The following is a 22,025-nucleotide window of genomic DNA, read 5'->3' as shown; positions in this document are numbered from 1 at the left end:
TCAGGCTTAATGTATTAAGAGCCTGTGACTTGTTTACGGTTTTGATTATATGGACCTTAATGACCACGTAAAATTTGATCATCCATCGTTAGATTTAGATTTATTAATATTTTATGGTGGCGACTCAAAGTATTCTAAGGCGTGGATTTAATAAGCCTAGATCTAAAGGTGAATGGCCAAATTCATTTGGTCATTAAGGTGCATTTGAATACTATCGGACTTGTTTAAAAGCTTGATCCACTTTTAAATTTCTAAAGTGTTTGTTAGCTTCCTCAACTCCTAGCTTTCTCAACTTGCTTGTTACTTATTTTTTTTTAAATAATTTTTTGACTTTCTGAATTTATTTAAAATGATTCATTAATTTTATAAACTTATTTAAATGTATACATTTCGTTTAAATCTGTAAAAGAATTCAAAACTTTAAAAAATAAAGGCCTGCTTCGTGATTTTAAAATTTTAAAACAAATTAACTTTCTATTTTTCACGCCTTTATGATATTTTTATAGATTTATGGATTTAATTATTACAGTTTAAGAAGTTCATAATGCTAATAAAATATTAAGTAAGTTCAATGGGTCAATCAAATTTTTAGCACAAATTTAAAAATAACTGATGTATTAAGCTTTTTTTTCGAATTTACCTTAATTTTCTTACATGAATCGTGAAATAACTGAAAACAATTGATTTGAAACTATCACGTGTCAGCAAATAAAAATATTTTTTAGTTGTCATATGGCATACACGTAGTTGTCAAATAAACTGCTAATTATTGACTGATTACATTAGGTGTTAGCTTATTGACTTTTTTTTAGCTGATTGTCTAAACTTGTGTGTAAAATGATAAATAAGGATATGGTAAAACCAGCTTTTTCAAAATTAATTTTTTGGATCCAATAAGCTCTTTCAAATTTCTCTTTAACAAATATTATTATTAGAGATCTGACTAGTCAATACTTCTAAAGTGGCTTAAACTTCTAATTTGATCCTAAAAAAACTCTTTACCAAACAGAGTTATATATAATTCTTTCAAACGTGGTTGCTATATCATTATTTTAGTGATTTTTTTTTTTTTGAAAAGGAATTGAATTAATGACCCACTAACGGGCAAAGAATGTTAATTACAGAAGATAAAAAAACTTGGAATATGATTAAAAACTACGGGACTGTTGGCTACTCGGGATTCCCTTGCAAGAGCATGAGCTATACCTTTAGCCTGACTCCGAACAAATGTGACGAAGTAACCATCATTAGATGAAAGAATAAACCGACATTGTTGGATTAGATCTCCGAACTCAGTGAGGTCCTCGTTCGAGGAGTTAATTGCATCCACCACTACCTTGGCATCAGATTCAAAGATAACCTTGACATGATTTCTTTCCTCCGCCCACTGTAAAGCTTCCAGTACCGCCCGAGCTTCTCTGTCTCGAATCGGGGGAGTTCCGTCTAAACAGCGAATACGAGCAGCAACGAAGTTCCCCTTTTCGTCTCTTAGTACCGCGCTAATGCCCCCTTTCCCTTCATTTTCAAAAAGCGCTGCATCAACGTTACACTTCAGGTAGTTCCTTGGCGGAACATGCCAAAGTCTGCAGATCAGATTCGAGTTCGACTGCTGCACTTGCTGTTCATTACTGCTGCGTTTACACCGGATCAGCTTCCAATCTGCTAATATCTCTAGCGCTGACTTAATTGCAATGCTAGGCGGGATGATTATCCTATTCCATAGTTTCTCATTTCTATTTCTCCAAATAGCCCACAGCAACATCATGAATCTTTCGCCTTGATCTGCAGGAGACGCATAAAGAAAATGAAAGATTAATTCTTTGAAGTTGTTAACAGCAGCCGCACTTCTCTCAAGTTGTTGCAACATTCCGACTTCTCTCCAAATGCTTTTCGCTCCACCACATTCCCAGAACAGATGCCACGCATCTTCCACGTCGCCATGACAGATGATGCAATCTGCATCAACCGGAACCCCACGCTGCTGCAAACGAACTTTCGTCAGTAAACAATTCCTGCACATCCGCCAAATACAGTACCGAACCTTAAATGGAATATCAGCTTTCCAAATCCTCATCCAGTCACCTTCATCTTCATATTCTGGCATTGGTGCAATCTTTTCAGTCAATAGACGGTACACCGACTTAACTGAATACTTCCCATCCTTCGATCCACTCCATAATCTTGAATCCTCAGAGTTGTGAATCAGAACCTCAATTTTCATAATTTCTACAACATCCCTCTCCTGGAAGAGTTCCTCCAACAATTCCTTATCCCATTCAACAGTATTATAAATGAACAAATCACAAACTCTGAGGTTTAAAAGAGCTTCTGGGGCTGCTGTCTCAATTTTACAGTTATTAACATCCCTCAACCAAGGATCTTACCATACCTTGACAGACTTACCGTCACCAATCTTCCAACGGACGCCTTCCTTCAACACAATCTGAGAATGCCAAATGCTCCTCCAAATATAACTCGGAGAATGCCCTAACCGGGCCAAGATAAAGTCCCCTCTGGGGAAATATTTCGCTTTGAAAACACGACTAACGAGGGCATTGGGCTCAGTCATAAGACGCCACCCTTGCTTTCCCAGTAGTGCCAAATTAAAGGCAGTAAAATCTCGGAAGCCAATGTACTTAATAACGCATAGTTTATCCCATTTCAACCAGTTGATTGATCTCTCTCCACCCGGTTTATTACCCCACCAAAATGAGTTCAACATCCGTTGAAGCTCTTCTGCTGTAGAGCTGGGCAACAAAAAAGCCCCCATGTAATACACTAGAAGGGCCTGCCCGACGGATCTAATAAGTGTCGCTCTCCCTGCTTTAGATAAGTGTATTCCTCTCCATTTCTGTAGCTTGTTCCACAGTCTATCCTTTAGGTGCGCAAAGATTGCTCTTTTAGACCTTCCTACTAGTGATGGAAGCCCCAGATAACGGCCAGTCGAGAGCGGATTGGAGATTCCCAGGATAAATGAGATACCTTCCTGCAGCATCGGATCTACATTGTTACTGCACATCAGCCCTGACTTTGTCAAGTTCACTGCCTGACCTGAAGCAGCTTCATAAGTCTGCAGGATTTGTTTCATAACCCGGCTATCCGCAATAGTAGCATTAAAGAAGAAGAAGGCGTCGTCAGCAAATAGAAGATGTGTAATGTTGGGCGCTCCTCTAGCGACACACACTCCCTTAAGTTGATGTTTACTGACAGCATCTTCAATCAGAGTGGTCAGTCCTTCAACACAGAATAGAAAAAGATACCGAGAGAGGGGGTCTCCCTGTCTTAATCCTCTACCCGGGCTTATAGATCCTACCACATTGGCATTCATACGAACCGAATATCTTACAGACGTTACACACATCATAATCATTGACACCCACTGATTCGAGAAGCCCAATTTTAACATCATAGCTTGTAAATAATTCCAGTCTACACGGTCATAGGCCTTACTGATGTCTGTCTTCAAGGCAACCGATCCCTTTTTTCTGTTTGGATTTCGTTTCATGTTGTGCAACATTTCAAATGCTACCAAGACGTTATCTGAGATTGATCGGCCCTTCACAAAAGCTGATTGAGATTCCGATATTACTTTTGGCAGTAGCTTTTTAAGACGATTTGCTAATACCTTTGAGATTATCTTAAAGGCCACATTGCAAAGAGCGATTGGTCGGAGGTCCTTCATTGATGTAGGAGAATCACACTTTGGAATTAAGGCTATCACAGTGTCATTGAAGTCTGGAGGGAAGGATCCTCGAGAAAGCCAGAATTTAGCAACTGCAAAAAGATCATCACCAATGACATTCCAGAATCTCTGGTAAAACGCAGGGTTAAAACCGTCTGGGCCCGGCGCTTTCGATGGATGCATCTGAAAAAGGGCTTTATGAAACTCAGCCTTGGTGAAAGGGCTAAGAAGCATCTGGTTATCCTCCTCTTTGATTCTCGGCTGCACCAGGTCTGTAATCTGAAGGAATTGCGTCTGACTACCTGAGAACAAGTTTGAGAAGTACTCAACCGCCAATTGTTCTAAACCACCTTGATTCGAAATCCATATGCTGTTGTCATCCTGTAGTTTAGAAATGTGGTTTCTTCTTTTACGACCATTAGCGTAGGCGTGGTAAAATTTCGTGTTAGAATCACCTTCCTGGATCCACAGTTTTTTAGACCTCTGCCGCCAGTGATCTTCCTCTTTAATCAAGGTCGACCAGCTGAGTTTTTACAGCGATAAACTCATCCTTCGCATGTGGCGATGGGTTAGCTCTTAGCTGATCAAGTTTGCTATTACAAGCTACAATGTCAGCCCTGTAGTTTCTGATTTTCAATCTTCCCCAAACGTTGAGCCTCTCACCAAGCTGACGCAGTTTAATATGGAAAGGCGCTGCTGTCTGTTCTTTCCAATGATAAGAAATAACCGAGCTGATCTTTGGCTCCCTCAACCATTTGTCTTCAAAGGCAAACTTTCGATTTTGTGGACCTTGGGGTGGAGCCTGTGTTACTAGGAATATAGGTGAGTGATCAGATATCGGTGCCAACCCGTTATACAATGAACCCTCAGGAAATAATGACACCCAGGCTTCCGAAATTAAAGCTCTGTCCAGCATTTCTTGGACCTCATTTGGTTTTCCGTAATGATGAATCCATGTGAAAGGATATCCATCCATAAGCATATCGTGTAGCCCGCTCATTTCAACCGCTTCTCTAAAACCTTTAATACACCACTCCGGGTGGATCAGGAGCCCTTTCTTGTCGGATTGGTCCAGGAGATCATTGAAATCTCCTATAATTGCCCATGGTAAGGAAGAAGCAGAAGCTAAGGATTTAAGAAGGGCCCATGAATCTTTTCGTCGACTGCTTTCTGGAAAGCCATAGTACCCTGTAAGCCTCCAATCACCCTTCTCACTGTCATGAATACATAAATCAATATGGTTATTTGAGAATGAGATCAATGAACAGTCTGAGTTCTTCCCCCAGAAGGCACAGAGTCCTCCGCTATGCCCCACACAATCCACCGCATAGCCACCATCAAAACACAACTTCCTTCTAATATCCATAATTCGAGTATCCGTAACTAAAGTCTCAAACAAAAAAAACAACAGCAGGACAGTGAACTCTCATGAGTTCACTCAGCACCAGAACTGCCTTGGCATTACCTAGCCCACGACAGTTCCAACTCATAACCTTCATGATCCAGGGCAGACCTCCCCATCGAGGCCCGCCGATTGTCTATTTTTTGAACCGCTTGTGCTTAGTTTGTGTGTCCCTGCTACTTTCTCGACATTCAAACTTGCTTGTGAGTTACCTTCCACATCTATCTCCATTTCCTTCGGTCTAGCTACCCCAATTTCACTTTCTTTTACCGTCCTGTCACCTTGCTGGTCATCACTCCTTCTTCTTTTATTGCTCTCATCGTTTATTTCCAGCCCATGAGTAGCTAGTATTTGCGGTTCCTGCTGTAATTTGGCCGATTTCCCAGAATCCAGCATACAGGCTCCCAAATTGCGGGCTAGTGATTCCAGTACATTAGCTTTGATCTGGTTTACAGCCATATTACTATTCTCACCGGTCATCGGTGATTCCTCTTTCAACCATCGCTCGCTTCCTAGGTTGGAATTACGTCTCGGCATTGCCCTGATTGAGGAATCCCAACCTCTGTGTACTTCTTCCTCTACAGCTTCATAAAATTTGTCGCAGTTTCTGTCAATATGTCCAATCAGCCCGCATATGTAGCAAAATGTTGGGAGTTTCTCGTATTTGAACTGACAGAACGTCCATTCCCCACCACTTCGTCTTATCTTCTTGCCTGTTTTAAGCGGAGTCCTCACATCCACCTGCACCCTGATTCTCATAAAAGGCCTACTAATAGACCAAGTATTCTTTATGTCATACTGCAAAAATCCACCAATATAGTTCCCTAATGCCTTGCCCACTGTTTCCGAGAAGAGACCTACTGGTACATCATGTACTTGAACCCAGAAAGAAGCTAGATGCAACGGGACAGATAGCGGGTCCTCTCCTTCCTTTAGTTCGTGTAGCATCAGCAGGTTATTATCAAAGGTCCATGGACCACCCTCCATGACCCATCTTAGATCGTGTACATGATAGAATCGAAAGAGTATGATTTTCAATCCAAGATCAGTGATAGAGATACCTCTTCCATGTCTCCATAATCCAGCTAATCTCTGTTTCAGAATTGTGAAATTAACGTTTTTATCAGTCAGCAGCATACCGACCAGGCATAATTCGTAATAACGGTTGCCTTCGACCCCTTGTACACCTTCAAACTCTAAACCATCCTCGACCTCTATTCCTTCTATCGTTGTAGTATCCATTAGAGGTGGACAGTGGCGAACTAACGACGGCCGGCGTCGATGGCAGGGTTAATCGACGACAAGAAACCTAGAGGTAGAGGCGTATTATGCAAGAACTCTCATTCGAGAGAAACGCTCTCAAGAGGAGCAAAAAAAATTAATTGTTGAATGATTTTGATAGAGTTGAATGATTTTATTAAACCATAAAAAAATTCAATAATTGATTTTTTGAAACTAAGCTTAAAGTTAAGTGATGATTAGTGCAATTTACCCATCCAGTCACAGTATAATACACTACAATAATACAACCAAATTGGCTGTCAATTTGCCTTTTGCCCACCTTAAAGCTTCTTCCAATTAGGCCCTATCTATTTACGTACGTATGAGCCCACAGATTTCGTTTCTCATAGGCTAATACTTTACTAATTAAGCTTAAGTATAAAAATTCAATATATAAGTCTTTAAATTTTATTTTTACTGTTAAGCTTCTGGTAATTAGAAAATTTAATTTTAAACATAAAATTTGATTAAAATAGCGTATTTATGTTCAAAATTTTACATTTTTAACAGATCGAAAATAATTTAGTTTATATAGAGAAAAATTAAAAACGTTAAATATAATTTTAGAATAGATGAAATAAGTAAACGTTAACTCAAATATATTATCATAACTAATTTGGAAAACAATGGGCTTAATGTAATAAACAAAAAAAATTGAAATAAAATATCAAAAACTCAATTCACCAAAATTAGAATGATCAGAGAGACCTTATAATATTTATTTACTTTTCCAAATATAATATATATATATATATATATTAGATTTTTAATTAGAATAAAAATCGCTTAATCAATCGCAAACTAATTAATTAAGTTCATTTAAAAAATAAAAAATAAACTAGTTTTTTTCTTTAAGTAAACTCAACGGTAAGAAAGCGATTCTTGTGATACCGTCACTTGAATTTGAGGCTCATTATAATTGTTGGAGTTTTCATATGTGGAATAATATATTGGGTTAATTACAAATAACTACCTTGTGGTTTGGTCGATTTGCGATGTGGTACCTGTGGTATTTTTTTTGCAAACAGAACCTTATGGTTGCAAAATTTTACATGTTTTTTTTACTTTGCCAAATTTGGCCGATAACGACCTCAAAATGAAAATTTTCAAGAATTAAACTTGTTTAGTATCATATTTACTATGGAACCATATTCTTAATTTTTCAAAATCATCATTTTTAGAGTTTTCTCTCTCTAAACATTATCTTTCTCTCTCATAAAAAAACAACACCTAAATGACCTCAAACCTAAAAAGTTGAAGAATTAAAGTTGCTTAAAATATCATTTAACTCTAGAAAATGTTCATTTCGAAGTCGTTATCGGTCAAATTTGGCAAAGTAAAAAAATCATGTAAAATTTTGTAACCACATGGTTGTGTTTGCAAAAAAAAAATACCACAGGTACCACATCGCAAATCGGCCAAACCACATGATAGTTATTTGTAATTAACCCTAATATATTTTATAAACTTACTTTGTTTTTGACAAAGTAAGCCTTACTTTGTTTTTATCACCATTGGATGAACTTACTTTGTTAAAGTCCATCATCATCTAATGGTGAAAAAAACAAAGTAAGTTTTATTTTGTAAAAAACAAAGTAACCATATAATGCACCTATAAATTCTATCATAAACTCATCTATAACCTTGAGACTTTTTATGATCCGACTTTTTTTTCACGTACAAAATAGTAGCTTTGAAAAGAGGGGAAAGCTACAAAGTGAAGTATCTTATTAAAAGCTATTTCTTTTTGTTATCTTTGCAATGATTTTTGTATGGGATTAGATAAGGAGTAGTACTAATAAATTAAACAACTCATTCATTTCAAAATGTTGATTAAATATCAAAATTTAAAACCAAAATTGGGCTCTCTTTATGGTAATTAAGGGACCACTAGAAATGGCACCATGCACACAATTACACACTATGATCATTATTATCTATTCCTAATACAAAATACAGGTATGGTGTAGGGACATATTAAGAGGTATCATATTTTATAAAACACCAAACTTAAATTAATCAATACAATACTATATCATAGTATTAATAATAATGTATACAATAACAAGAGTCAATTCTGTCCCCTTTCTTCCCTTCTATTGGACATCGCCTTCCTCTCTTAAATTACTCTATTAAAAGGAGAATTTTTTTGGAGATTAAAAAGTTGGGAAAGTTTCTTGCCCAATTTGGACTGGCATATTGTGTCACCTGATTTTAATTGATTAGACACTCCACCTGAAACTTCCATACTTGAAAATAAAAGTTAATTACTTATTTAATTGTGATGCTAATATTTAAAAGATTTATTAGATGTTTTGAGAAATATTTTGAAACAAAAATATTTTTTAAAAAATAGAGTTAATTAATTGAATTTCGAATTACCAAAACCTTATTAATTTTTCTTTCATTAGGAAGGGGGCCGTCCGATTGCTTGATTGCTGATTGATCCAAAAATTAAATTTCCCAACATAAAATATCTGAAAGTGATTTGCATAGCGTCGGTCTTGTTATTTTGGTTGATTTTATCATGCTGGACAACTCAGATAATATGTACCTTTTCCCACTTTGGGTAACAAAATCAATCCATTCTCATGAAGATTTTTTCTAATCATTCCAACAGAATAAAGAAATAAAAAATAAAATCACCCCATCTAACTTGCTAGAAAGAAAACTCTACTTGTAAAAGAGTATAATTTAATTCTCATGAATAACCCTATTCTTATCTTTTTTATTTTTTTGAACTATCCATCTCGTCCCATTATATGACAGATATATAATTATAATCTCACTTCCGTCATATATAATTAATAGATATCCACAGCACCCTTAACAGTTTAAATATATATATTAAGTAATAAAAAATTGCTCAATATATCAAGAGCATCACGAACTTGGTCCAAAAAATTGATTTACTCTCTGAATTTCAGAATATCTGAGTAGTTTTGGACCAAATTCCCTATTATATTAAGCTTAAAAAATAGATCATAAATTTAACAAAACATACATAAAGTTAATATTTCACCAATTTAATAGAATCATTTCACAAATTTAACAAAACCATTCACAAATGTAAAACAAAAAATCAAATACTTAAAAGATATAAATAACATAATATAAATTCAATAACAAATACAAATCATCAAATATTAATACTGAAATTTTTCATTTCTTCCCTTCATTTTTCAGTATGCATTCATCAACCTTCAAGAGAATAAAAAATATAAATTAACAAATACATTACGGGTAACGGATACCGTGTGAAGTATTCTCATTCTTGTCTAAAACCCTTTTATATAAATCTCAGGTACTATCGAATACCTATAAAACGCATACCCATTGTCATCCATAAGCATATAGTCCATGTGGTTAAAGTACTAGATCATCCTAACCATTCAATTCCAAATCCTAAAAATGGTAATGCGTTTGTGGTTAAAATATTTGATGGAAGAGCTCTACCTTCCTTTTGAAAGGGATCTACTTGAATCTGAATTTATCTGAATTGTTGGTCTAAGTGTAGGATATTTGATGGTTGGGACCAATAAACGTTTGTGAGTAGAAGCTGTTCATTAATTACATAAAGTATATCATCTAGCTAAGATTATTTATATTATGCATAAATTACATTGTAAAAAGGTAAAAATTAATTATGTTTGTGTGTACTGGGTTAGGGGGACCATAGAGGTAGCCGACTTTACCAACTATAGCTAGAACTGAATATTTTAATGAGCTGTACCTAGGAATAGCAAGGCCTCTGTGCCTCCTCTACACTAACTTTAAGTGTTTCAGTACACTAGACACATGTTAGTAGGTCCCATGAATTTATAATGCTCATATGTACACATGAATTTCATCATATAAATGTTTCTAACACAGTTTTACAAGTCTAATTTCTTTAACACACACAAAAAAGACTTGTTTGATATTGAGAAACATGAATCAAATCAAATCAAATCAAATGATATGTAATGTTAAACAGTCCACTTCAAGAGTTATCATACTAAATTAATGATATATGCACATTTGCATTTACATTCTCATAGTTGAAAAGTTCGCAAATGTAGTTCTGAAGTTTCGTCTATTTACAAAGACAACCTTTTTCACTAAAATCATTAATAATCAAGAAGAATTTGAATCATTTTACTGTATTTTTCTACTTTAAAATGTTGTTATATGTAAGGAGGAGTACAATAAATTGAAATATTTTGTTTCAAATAGAAAAGCCTATTTCATAGTCAGGTTTCTTTTCTTGTCCCCAAAATGGCACTATATAGATCAAACAAATTTTCCAAAGGAAACAATAAGGTCAAAACAAGTCTACTTATAATATCAATTCTGTAATCATGCAAACTTAGGCTCATAAAATTTTCATCGTTATAGCAAGTTTACTCACAGAATATACGAATTTTTATGATGGAAAGACTAAATGAAGTCAAGTACTAACTTTTTCTCTGTAGGCTTTGCAGAGAACAATTCTTCTTTATAATATCTCACAAATCTGCAAAAATAAACACTATCATTGATGGCATATGAAGCTAACTGGCAGAAAAGGAGGAAAAGAATATCACAAGGGCAATAACGATTAAGCTTATACAACAATAATAGACATGCCAATCCGATATAACCATCCTGATAATAGAAAATTTTGCTTTTACCAAAAAGAACAATGCCAACTCTTTCGTGTGCAGGTGTAAACTGGGCTAATGATTGAATTGTTGAATGCTATGACACCGTGATGTTTTTAATTCGTAGATAGGAATGAGCAAGCAATAAACATACATTTATTGGCATTTCTGCTATGACAAGGCTGCTGCTCTCTTCAACACTTTTAAGAGTAACCACTTCTCCACCAACGACCATATTGATTACAATCCCATCTGAAAATTTTATGCAGCATTACAATGAACTGTAGAACCCTTATATAAAGCCATAACATAAGAATGAGAGAAAAACCTGCTGCCAAACAACTAGCCATACGTCTTGCATATATTTCCTGCAAGGATACCACACAAGCACAAGAGACTTCAATCAGTTAGCAGCAGCCATAATAAACACATTGCCTGCACAAACATCAAACCCCAAAAGAATCGAGAATATGCCAATTTAGATGAAACTGAATTAGCGTGTAGGTGATATCATCATCTCTGTTGATGCAGTGCAAGCGGCTACACAGAGCTGCTTAATAGGATCTACAACTACCTTATGTGCCATATCTGTAAGAAATCAAGTCAATCAGCTGATTGTCTAGCCTTATTCAGAGAGTTTTCCACTTGGACCGATGTAAAAGTCAGATTTGTTATGAAGGATTTGGGAGCTCTCGGTCAATGATTTCCAAGATATGCTGGCACAGAGCTGGTCTCAAAGAACTATCCATACCGAAATTTAGGGTGCATATAGTCGGTTAATCAGTCCATTACCAAAAACTTTATCAGTGCATTAACCAGTCCATAAATTTAGGTTAAACACATATCTGTTAACCTATTACGTGGGTCGGTTAACTATATTTCGGTCGGTTAACCATTAGTAACTTTTCATTAAAAAAAATAACTTTTAATCTATAATTATTCACTTTAATATTAATATATAATTATTTAATTCAAATTCAATTAAAAAAATCACTTAAACAAATAAATTTGATGTTTTTAATATTTTATAAACTTAATTACAAATATGCATATTTATATATGGATCATTAAAATTTTACATATATTTATATTAGTTATATGTGTTCATATACATAATTGGTTAGTTTTTTGTTTCGGTTAACAATCGTTTTTAAAATGAAAACCCATAACCTAGTCCACCAGTTTCGGTTAACCTATTTTTCGATTTGGTTTCAGTTTCGGAAATCGGTTTTCAGTTACTTTTCTGCAGCCCTACCGAAATGGAAGATAGAAAGAACAATAATATAAACTAAAACTGCAAGACTTGGGCTAAGTGTAAGATCTTTTCAAGCACTTCGACTACAGATCCAAGTTGCACCGAATGTTAATGGTGCCTTTTCATATTGGTTAAAATTCAATTAAACAGACATTTCAGTTAAGATACAATTGAAGTCTAGATAGACTTCTTGTAACGCCTTAACATGTACATGAAAAGCTCTAAGAGGACACCATGCAACAAGAAGGAATATATGACATTCTTGATGGACCGGTCAAAGCAAGAAGACAAAAATTCAATTCAATCTAACTGCCAAACTCATCAAAAGGAAGCCAAGGCATTTACCACAAAAAGAAGAAACTTGAGTTTTTGATGATTTGTGACTAATTTAATGAAGTTAGCGCCATGTTTGGGGCGTATAGCCCAATTTCAAAAGTAGTATACATAAGGCAAACATTAATCGGCCCAGAACTTTACCAATGCTCAATATGTTAACACACATTGCAGCTGAGAGAGAAAGGAAATAAACCAGTCAAACATAGCCATTGGAAAACTTATAGGTCCAGTTTGACAATGCACAATTGGAGCACATAATAAGATCAACAAGAAAAATGGAATTAAACTTCACCTTCTTCATTGGTAACTCATAATTAATCAGAACACGAGCAGAAACTGACGACTCCCCAGAAGCAAGAAGCGGAAGGCAGGCATCTGTTACAACTATCATATGAGACTTGTCTTTATCATTTTCAATTTCACTATCATCTCCTAGCTGATCATTGACATTCTGATTCCACTTTGTTGTTGCTTGCCTAAATTTCTCTAGCACTAATGTTCGTTCTTGTTCAGCTAGGTCACTGTACTGGCATGAGCAGCAATATTCAGAAGCTGTACTATCAAAAGATGATGCATGGTCTGAAAAATAATTACATACATGGCCTAAAAATACAACCACACATGCATCAAATACAGTAATATTCCAAATAGTAAAATGAATGTTGGCATCTTTCAAATGTTGCTTGTGCGATACAACAACCAATCAAATGACTCATCAGACATTTCTAGAAACAGAACAAATTTCTTAGAGAGGAAAATCCCCTGAAAAGAGTACTCCAATTTTCCATAAAAACAAGGTCCTTCTACCACCACCAACAATACATAAAACATATGGGATGTGGAAGTTCCACATTTGAAATATACCAGCAAATCTACGATGGACCTTCATATGATACCTAGGGACTGGAGTTGTTTTGCCAAACTCAAACATTGACCATGAAGAATTAAGAGTTTTCATCCGGCCATTGGAGGAACAAGCATTAGACCAAAGCAACCCACATATAATGCTCAAAGGATACTACTTTTTAAGAAACCTACAAATTCTTATGATAAAGGATCATAGTTGTCAAATCGAGATTTGACTCATGAATCGAAATCCACATTTTGTGAATCGTGACTCGAGTTGTAAGATTCAGTTCAAATTCATAATATTATAAAAAAAAATAAAATATTTACCATGTTGAACTTAAAATATTATCAAATATTAGTCTAGAAATGCAATTTTAATGTCAAAAAAGAAATCATATCAACCAAGTACTTACAATTCAAATCTAATGTGAATGCAATCCTAATAAAACGAATGCACAAATCAGACTCCGTTTAATAACTTAGTGGAGATGGAGAGTTTGAGCTTATGACTCTTTTTCTTTGCCTTGTTGTCAACTTGATAATGATGGAATAAAACTAGTTGGAGTTGATAACTTGATAAATAAAGATCAGACTGGAGTTAGAAGTTACTGTTGTTGAAGTTTTTGATGAACATTGATGAAGATCCGACTCGAAATAGAGCTGAATCGAATTGTATGATTCGAATAATCATAAGATTCTGTTACATTTTAGATTCAGCTCGAAATAGAGCAGAATCGAATCATACAATTCGAATCCTGAATCTTAAGATTCTAACAACAGTGTAAAGGATACAGTCAATTAACATCTTAATCTTCAATCACTGCTGCGGAAAACCTTAACCTTCAGAGTGTTCATTAATCATAAGTCCAAAAAAAGTCAGAAAAATAAGAATTCTACACATTAAAGCAGCCGAGCTCTTCAGTCAAATCAAATATTGCAAGACAGTCAAACTCCGAACATTTTAGCATAAAAAGAGTAATATTCAGCAAATTGAGGTAGCAAAAACGAAAATACTCTATGAACTGATTTCATGAAACCAGTAATATATTTAACTAAATCCTGAGACATTATCTTTATACCACACTTTCAAATCACAAAAAGCCAAAAAAACAATTTAAGTACCAGAGAAACGAAGGAAATGTAAGGGAGATTGGAAACGGCAGAGCAGACGGCATCGAGCTCGTCTCTCGAATTGCAGCAAACAACCATCGGCAGTCCAGAGCGACGGCCGGCCATGCCTAATAAGTCTATCAGTGTCTCCTGCCAAGATGAGGAGTAATCAAATGTAAGTGAAATATAATATTTCCTTCGAAATCAAACAAGTTCAGAATTGGAAAGGGAAAGATAGACCATTTTGAACTGGAGTCTGTCAACGGCGACATAGAAGTGGCGCGGTTGACTGCAGCTGCGTAAAAATAAAATAATTGAAAGAGATTACAGATGAAAGTGAAGTAGAATTCCAAAATCGACACGAACTATAAATGACAGAAGAAGAAAAAGGATTGCCTGGAATGAGAAAGGTACTGAGGAGAAGAAGCGGCTTCAATTGCGTCCATTGTTGCCTTCTTTCTCGCTCTCTCTATCAGACTATCATCAAAGAAAGCAGAACTCTTACTTTCCTTAAGCGGCGTCGTTTTCACCCAATTCGCTAGCGCACACATTTTCCCAAACAGTGTTTGCAAAACGATATTTTGCATACGTAGTTCTCAATCATTCCGTGGCACCGGACAATTCAATTTAATTAAATTTTTATTCATTGTTTAGAAAGAATTAAAAATAAAACTTTTTGCTATTAAAAAAAAAAACTTTTTATATTTAAAAGTAGTAATTTTCTTTTATTGAATATGAAGGCAGTGTTGTGAAGGAGACTGTTGTGGAGAGTGGAAGTAAATCTGTAGGTAACCAAGGGAATGGAGGAAACTTCGGTCCCTGGATGGTGGCTAAAAGGACTACTCGTCGTAGAACTCAACCCCCCATTGTGCAGAATCTTCCTCCGGATACTATCAGTAAGGGGAATTCGTCTCTTTCTAAGCCTATTATTGCTCCTAGTGTGAAGGAGAAGCCTATCCCCAAAGCTATGGAGGAGGCTGGTTCCAGCTTAGATCTTAGGTCTGGATCTAGGTTTGGTGCCCTGTCTATTGAGGACGTTCATGAGGCTGTCCATGGAGATGAGCTTATGGAGCACAGTATGCCGGATCTGGAGTCTGCTGAACCTTCTGAGCTTGTGGTTGATTCGGTTAACCCCCTCTTTGTTTCTAAGGTTGAAGCTCAGGGGGATCCCCTGACTCTGGCAGCCCGAAAGATGAAGGAAACTAATGAGGTTAGTTCTTCTACTCCTAGTGGTGATCCTGGGATTGGGAAACCAATGGGGGTGATTAAACCTAGCTTGAAGAAGCCAAAGGGTAAACAAAAGAGCATTCAGAATTCTTTGGCTTTGTCAGAGAAGAGGGGATATGCGGGTACCTCGGTGAGGCTCTCAGGAGCCCCTGGTAAATACCTGGCTTAGGTAGGGTGGTGCGGTCAGTTTTCCTCCTTTCGATGGACTTGTTGTGCTGGAATGTTAGGGGAGCGGCTAGCAAAGCTACCCGTATCCATATTAATGACCTTATTAAACAGTTTAACCCTTCGTGTTTTGCTTTACTTGAAACTAAGATTAGTGGAGAGAAAGCAGATGAAGTGGTTAAGAAGTTTAAGAACTGGAGGTGTGTTAGATCGGAGGCAACTGGCAGTGCTGGTGGGATTTGGCTTTTCTGGAGGCCAGATCGGATTCATTTTGATATTGTTAGTATCGATAAGCAGTTCATTCACTGTAAAGTGAGTTTTTCCGGCAATAAGCCCTTCTTGATTACCCTTGTGTATGCTGATCCTATCTTAGCTAATCGAAAACGGTTGTGGGAGGTTCTCTTTTCTATGAGTGTCAGCATCTCTGATCCCTGGTTTATTGCGGGTGATTTTAATGATATCACCTTTATGAGTGATCAGAGAGGGGGCTCCAATCATTGCGTTAATCGGTATCTTCATCACAAAAAGAATATGGATTTATGTGGGCTTTCCGACCTGGGGGCTTCGGGTCACAGATTCACTTGGAAACGCAACAGTACCTTTGTTCGGTTGGACAAGGTCTATACTAATGTGTCTGCCCAGACTTCTTTCCCTAAGAGTTCTGTTTTAAATCTTCCGTTCCGTCATTCAGATCATTGTCCTATTTTGTTTAGACTTTTGAGAGGCAACCGCCCTAGGGGGAAGAGACCGTTCCGGTATCAGCTGGCTTGGGAGTCCCATCCTAAGTTCAAGGAGTTCGTCCAAGAGAATTGGAAACCTCATTCGAATGTCCTGCAAGCTGCTGAGGGGTTCAGGAATAATGTGCTGGGGTGGAATAGGAATGTCTTTGGGCATATTATTAGAAGAAAAAATAAGTTGCTAAATAGGATGGAGGGCGTTCAACGTAGGTTGGAGGTGAGGTTTGATCATAGTTTGGATGGTCTCCTCAGAACCCTTCAGAAGGAGCTGGAAGTTGTGCTTAGGCAGGAGGAGCTTCTTTGGTTTCAGAAGTCTAGGAAATCCTGGATTAGAGATGGGGATCATAATACCAGGTACTTCCATCTGTCCACTTTGATCAGGAGGCAGAGGAATAGAATTGAGGCCATTAAGGATTCTAATGGTGAGTGGGTGTATGAAGATGAGGTAATTCGGAATTTGGCTCTGGAGTTCTATAAGGATCTGTTCAAAGAGGATCCTGTCCAGCTGGAGAGGGCTCACTCAGTTGCTACCTTTCCTTTGATTAGTGAAGATATCAGTCAGAGTGCTTTTCTTCCTATCTCCCGAAAAGAGATTGACCGTGCCATCTTCAGCTTTGGAGCGTCTAAAGCTCCAGGAATTGATGGTCTTCCTGCTGGCTTCTACCACAAGCATTGGGGTGTTGTGAAGGAGGGTATATATGATTTTATCTTAGGTGTTTTCAATGGGTCTAAGGATATTGAGCTGGTCAATAGAACCCTCATGGTTCTTATTCCTAAAATTGAGAAGCCTTCTTCCTTTTTGCATATGAGACTCATCAGTCTTTGTAATGTTCTTTATAAGACGGTTACAAAGATTGTGGCGAATAGAATCCGGGGTATTCTCCCGGAGATCATGTGTCAGAATCAGGGTAGTTTTGTTCCCGGTAGACAAATGATGGACAATATGGTGATTGCCCAAAAAATGGTGCATACTATGAAGATTAGGAAAGGGAAGAAAGGCATTGTGGCCCTAAAGCTGGACTTGGAGAAGGCCTATGATCGTATCAACTGGAACTTCCTAATGGAGAGTCTGGAGAGAGCTAGGATCCCGGACAGTTGGAGAAAGCTTATTGAGGTTTGTATTACTTCTCCTGTGTTTCAGGTTATGGTGAATGGGGATATGTCGGAGGAGTTCTCTTCAGGCCGGGGTATCCGTCAGGGTGATCCTATGAGTCCTTTCCTTTTCGTCATTGCTATGGAGAGGCTTTCCCACCTTATTCAAGATGCCATTGATATTGGGAGCTTCCACCCGGTGGCCATCAACAGCTTCTGCCCCCAGGTGACTCACTTATTCTTTGCTGATGATGTCCTCATCTTTCTTGAAGGTAATGAGGAGCAATTGAGTGTCATTATGGATATTCTGGATTGTTCTTGTTCGGCCTCTGGTCAGAGACTTAATATCCAGAAATCTAGGATGATGTGCTCTAAGAATATGAATCCGAGAATTTGTAAAAGATTAAGTGATTTGTTTGGTATTCCTCTTACTAATTCTCTTGGGAAGTATCTGGGTATTCCCCTCCACATTGAGAGAGTGTCTAAAGTTTCCTTTAAAGATACTTTGGATAAAGCCAATACGAGGTGTGCCACGTGGAAAGCCAAGACTCTCTCCCTCGCGGGCCGCCTGACTTTAATTCAATCTGTGAATTGTGCAGCTCTCAACCACATCATGCAGGCTTGTCAGCTTCCGGATCCTGTGCTTAATGATCTTGATAAGATTAACCGGAGATTCCTGTGGGGGGAGACTGCGGAAGGAAGAAAGATCCATCTGGTGCCTTGGAGTGAAGTTTGTCAGCCCAAAGATTCTGGTGGCTTGGGTATTAGGAGAGCTAAGGATAATAATAAAGTTTTATTAATGAAACTCCTTTGGCGTATGTGGCAATGCCCCTCTTCTCTCTGGGTTCGCCTTCTTTGTGGTAAGTATCGGAAAGATCAAATCTTCGGGGGCCCGAAGGAGAGAGTTGTCAATTGTTCCTTCCTCTGGAAAGGGCTTAGCGCCGTGTTTGCTGAGTTCTGTTCGGGGGTGGGTCTGGAGGTGGGTAATGGCAAGTCTATTAGCTTCTGGTTTGATACCTGGATTGGGGATAAACCTTTAGTGGATGTGTGTACTTCCCCCCCGCCTAGTGATATCCGCAACTGGAGGATTGCCGATGTGGTGGACTCTGAAGGGGACTGGATCTGGCCTATGTTCGATTCTTTCTTTAGTCTTGAGACTCTCCTTAGAATTCGGGGAGTGAAGGTGAGTAATCAAGCTGAAGACTTGGATAGGCATTGTTGGGCGCTGACGAACAATGGAGTTTATTCTTGCAAATCTGCCTTTGAAGCTTTTTCCCTCAATAGGTCTGATCATCCCTCGGATATTTGGAAAACCATTTGGGCCCTCAAAGTTCCCTACCGTATTAGGAGCTTCCTGTGGCTGGGCGTTAAGGACAGGTTGCTTACTAACTCGGATAGGCACAGAAGGCACTTGGCAAACTCGGGAGCTTATGGAAGATGTGTAGGCCATGTTGAGTCTTTATGCCATGCTCTTAGGGATTGCCCTAAGAGTAAAGAGGTTTGGAAGAAAATTCTCCCACATCACATTTTCTCTTCCTTCATGGCCCATTCAGTGGACGACTGGTTCTGCAGCGCTCTATTAGTTCTGCCATGCTGGTAGGCTTCTTGCGAATTAGATCCTCCTGTAAACTTTTACAAGTGGTATTTTTTACCAGAGATTCCACTGCCATGGAGATATCTACATCCACAATTTGTATACACAATTTGTTGAAGGAGTTTATATAATCTCGAAGGGATTCATTCGCCTTCTGCTTTAATTCAAAGAGCTTCCTGGATTTGACTACTGGAGGGATACAGCCAGCGAATTTAGCATAAAACTCTCTGCTTAGTTGGTCCCAGCTATCAATCGAGCCAGGAGGCAGTGATTGGAACCAGCCATAAGCGGGACCTCCTAACGTGGTGACAAACATTTTGCATAGCACTGGCTCAGTTGCACGATTGAGGCGAAGCAATATTCGGTATTTTCTGACATGTGCCTCCGGGTTGTCAGCACCTGTGTATATAGCGAGATTAAGTATTTTAAAATGCATATCCGTCTCCTCTGCTTCAATCCAAGCCATGAAGGGCGAATCCCGATTGGCGAATGGGTTATGCCTGGCATTCTCCTCATTCATGCGGAGCACCGCTGCTCGAACTCTGTCGTCAAAATTCTCCGGATCCGCCCTTGGTCGACCCCTCCGTGGAGATCTGCTTGGAGAAGATGACGAACTGGATCCTGAAGACGGATCCGAGGGTGATCGTCCGCCACGTCCGCCTCCGCCTCCATGCCCGTCTCCACCTCCACCTCCTCCGCCTGGGGGAGCCTGACCGTTATCTCCTCCAGCGCCTCCTGAAGGAATATGCCCATCATTCCCCTGGTGTGGTGGTGGTGGTGGCAGCCCACTTGGATGTGGTGTGTCTAATGGCCTTTTACTCTACCTACGTCTAGCAGATGGGGGTGACCTGCCTCTACGGGAGGATCTCGGCTCTCGGGGCGAAGGTGATTCAGACCGCCTACTTTTTTCCTTTCTACGCTTCTTATGCTTTCGCCCTTCCGATCTACCCAAGGAGAGGTTTGTCCGCGGTCGCCTTGGGATATCTGATCCGCCCAGATCAATCCTCTGGCTAGTGGATCCGCCCACCAGAGTTTGAGTGGTTCTTTGACTCCCTCCTGCGCCAGCAGGAAATAACTCTCGATTGATTGGTCGTTCTCCCAACGCCGTCGTGGTGGTCACCATGGATTCCGTATTATAGGGTTGGAGAAATGAAGAATTGTGGGCGTTTGGTCCTAGAGTCATCTAGGGCCAAGAAGATATTGTAGATGAAGGCGACAAACTCCAAAACGGGGGAATGGTCATGAATGACCGTAGGCGATCACCTGTTTCAGGGCCAAACTTTTCCCCTATAGCTTCTGCACACATGTTGATGAATGCGTCCGGGGGCATACTACTTTCAGCTTGCGTTGGGGGAGCATTAGAATCAGTGCGACCAGCACTAGTTATTAGTGGTGTTTCAACCCCTGAGGAGGGGTTATGATCTCCATTTGTCATGTTTCTTCTAACCGTGAATGAAAACCCTTTATTTGTTTAAGGATTCCACGCTCACCGCACCAATTGATGACAAGTAGAGAAATTCCGATCAACTTCTGTCCCTGTGGGGGCGTCATTGGGTTCGACGGGGGGAAGCTCCGATGCCAAAGTCAGTAAGGAAGAATAAGAGAGCAAACTGAATTGACAAAGGGTGTGAGAATGTGAGTACCTTGATAGCCTAAGGATGTAGGCTATATATAGCTAGGAAGTTGTAACCTTCGGCAACTAGAAAGTCTCCATTAATGTTCCATTAATGGCGGTTACAAGTTATCTTTAAACTGGCGGTTTAGCTAATTGATGGCTCATTAATGGCCTTTATGGCCGAGTCGGCTTTAGCTGTTACAGTGACAAATCAAGTGAATGAGGAGATTCGCCTTATAGGTTCGCCAGCGGATCTCTTTGAGCGGGATCATGGAGATCCGTCTGCCGGATCTCCTTTGGGGATTAATATGCGGCGTTCTCTAGGTGAATATCCCTTTTGGTCCTTAGGATAATATCTCCATGTTATCACACTCCAATTAGCGGTTTCAGTGATCAAACCTCTAAAGTTGGTCAAAACCGCTATTTTTATCCCAAAACGCTATTTACCAAACAGGGCCATAGTTTAATGTTAAATGTGCATAACCAGTCCTGGCAATTTATGAGCCTTGGCGAAATAAAAGTTAAATGCCTTTTTAAAAAAATTGTATAAATATAAAAAAGTTTAAAATAGGATAAGTATAAAAATAAAGTTATGGTTTTTGTTAATATAATACATGTGGTTGAAATGATTAAAAATTTGTACACTTTCCCCTTTATTCTCTCTTCGACTTCCTACCTACTTTTCTATTTTTTTTTTTTTAAAAAAAAAAACTTCCAACCTACTTTTTCCATTTTTCATCTCTCTTTTCTGTCAGACATTTTTCTTATTTCTTCTTCTCCATTGTGCCACTGGAAGCTCCTCCCAAAACTTCTTCAGGTTAAGGAAAAATGTTGATAGAACTAGAAAAACTATAGAAATTAATTTATTGAACCATAAATAAATACAATATCAGACAGATGAAATGAGAAAGCACTCTTCAATAAAGGCTTAATATGTGATCAGACCTCCAGGACGTTTTTGGCTAAAAGAAAAGTAGCACAAACTTGATCATTATTCTATTACATAAGTCTCACATTTTAACTAATGAAAGGTCAATCATGTTATTGAGAAGATAAAA

At 38.3% G+C, this 22,025-nt stretch overlaps 1 protein-coding gene across 3 annotated transcripts; it reads right to left on the bottom strand.

Annotated features, from left to right (window-relative positions):
- Positions 1-9,354: 9,354 nt before the first annotated feature.
- LOC136231361 (uncharacterized) lies at positions 9,355-15,083 on the bottom strand. 3 transcript variants are annotated; one of them, XM_066020717.1, is made up of 8 exons: positions 14,934-15,083; positions 14,778-14,832; positions 14,550-14,687; positions 12,871-13,104; positions 11,316-11,355; positions 11,142-11,239; positions 10,807-10,860; positions 9,355-9,683 (listed from the first exon to the last, which is right to left on the bottom strand). In XM_066020717.1, exons 1-7 carry the CDS (start codon positions 14,981-14,983, stop codon positions 10,843-10,845), a joined length of 633 nt encoding a protein of 210 aa, XP_065876789.1. In that variant the 5' UTR covers positions 14,984-15,083; the 3' UTR covers positions 9,355-9,683; positions 10,807-10,842. The 3 variants fall into 3 exon arrangements, with proteins under 3 accessions (XP_065876789.1, XP_065876788.1, XP_065876790.1); XM_066020716.1 differs by having other exon boundaries at positions 9,355-9,566; XM_066020718.1 differs by having other exon boundaries at positions 9,355-9,566; positions 14,778-14,826; positions 14,934-15,080.
- Positions 15,084-22,025: the final 6,942 nt, after the last annotated feature.

The sequence above is a fragment of the Euphorbia lathyris genome, chromosome 5 (genome assembly GCF_963576675.1).
Source record: "Euphorbia lathyris chromosome 5, ddEupLath1.1, whole genome shotgun sequence".
NCBI classification, from domain to species: domain Eukaryota; kingdom Viridiplantae; phylum Streptophyta; class Magnoliopsida; order Malpighiales; family Euphorbiaceae; genus Euphorbia; species Euphorbia lathyris.
The sequence above is the reverse complement of the archived record's forward strand: the minus strand, read 5'-3'. Positions and strand labels throughout refer to the sequence as shown.

Excerpts from the sequence above, each read along its gene's own strand:
- LOC136231361 (XM_066020717.1), bottom strand. The coding sequence starts at position 14,983 with ATGGACGCAATTGAAGCCGCTTCTTCTCCTCAGTACCTTTCTCATTCC. Across the intron at positions 14,833-14,933 it reads CAGTACCTTTCTCATTCCAG|CTGCAGTCAACCGCGCCACT; the intron begins GCAATCCTTTTT and ends ATTTTTACGCAG. Across the intron at positions 14,688-14,777 it reads ACAGACTCCAGTTCAAAATG|GAGACACTGATAGACTTATT; the intron begins GTCTATCTTTCC and ends TCATCTTGGCAG.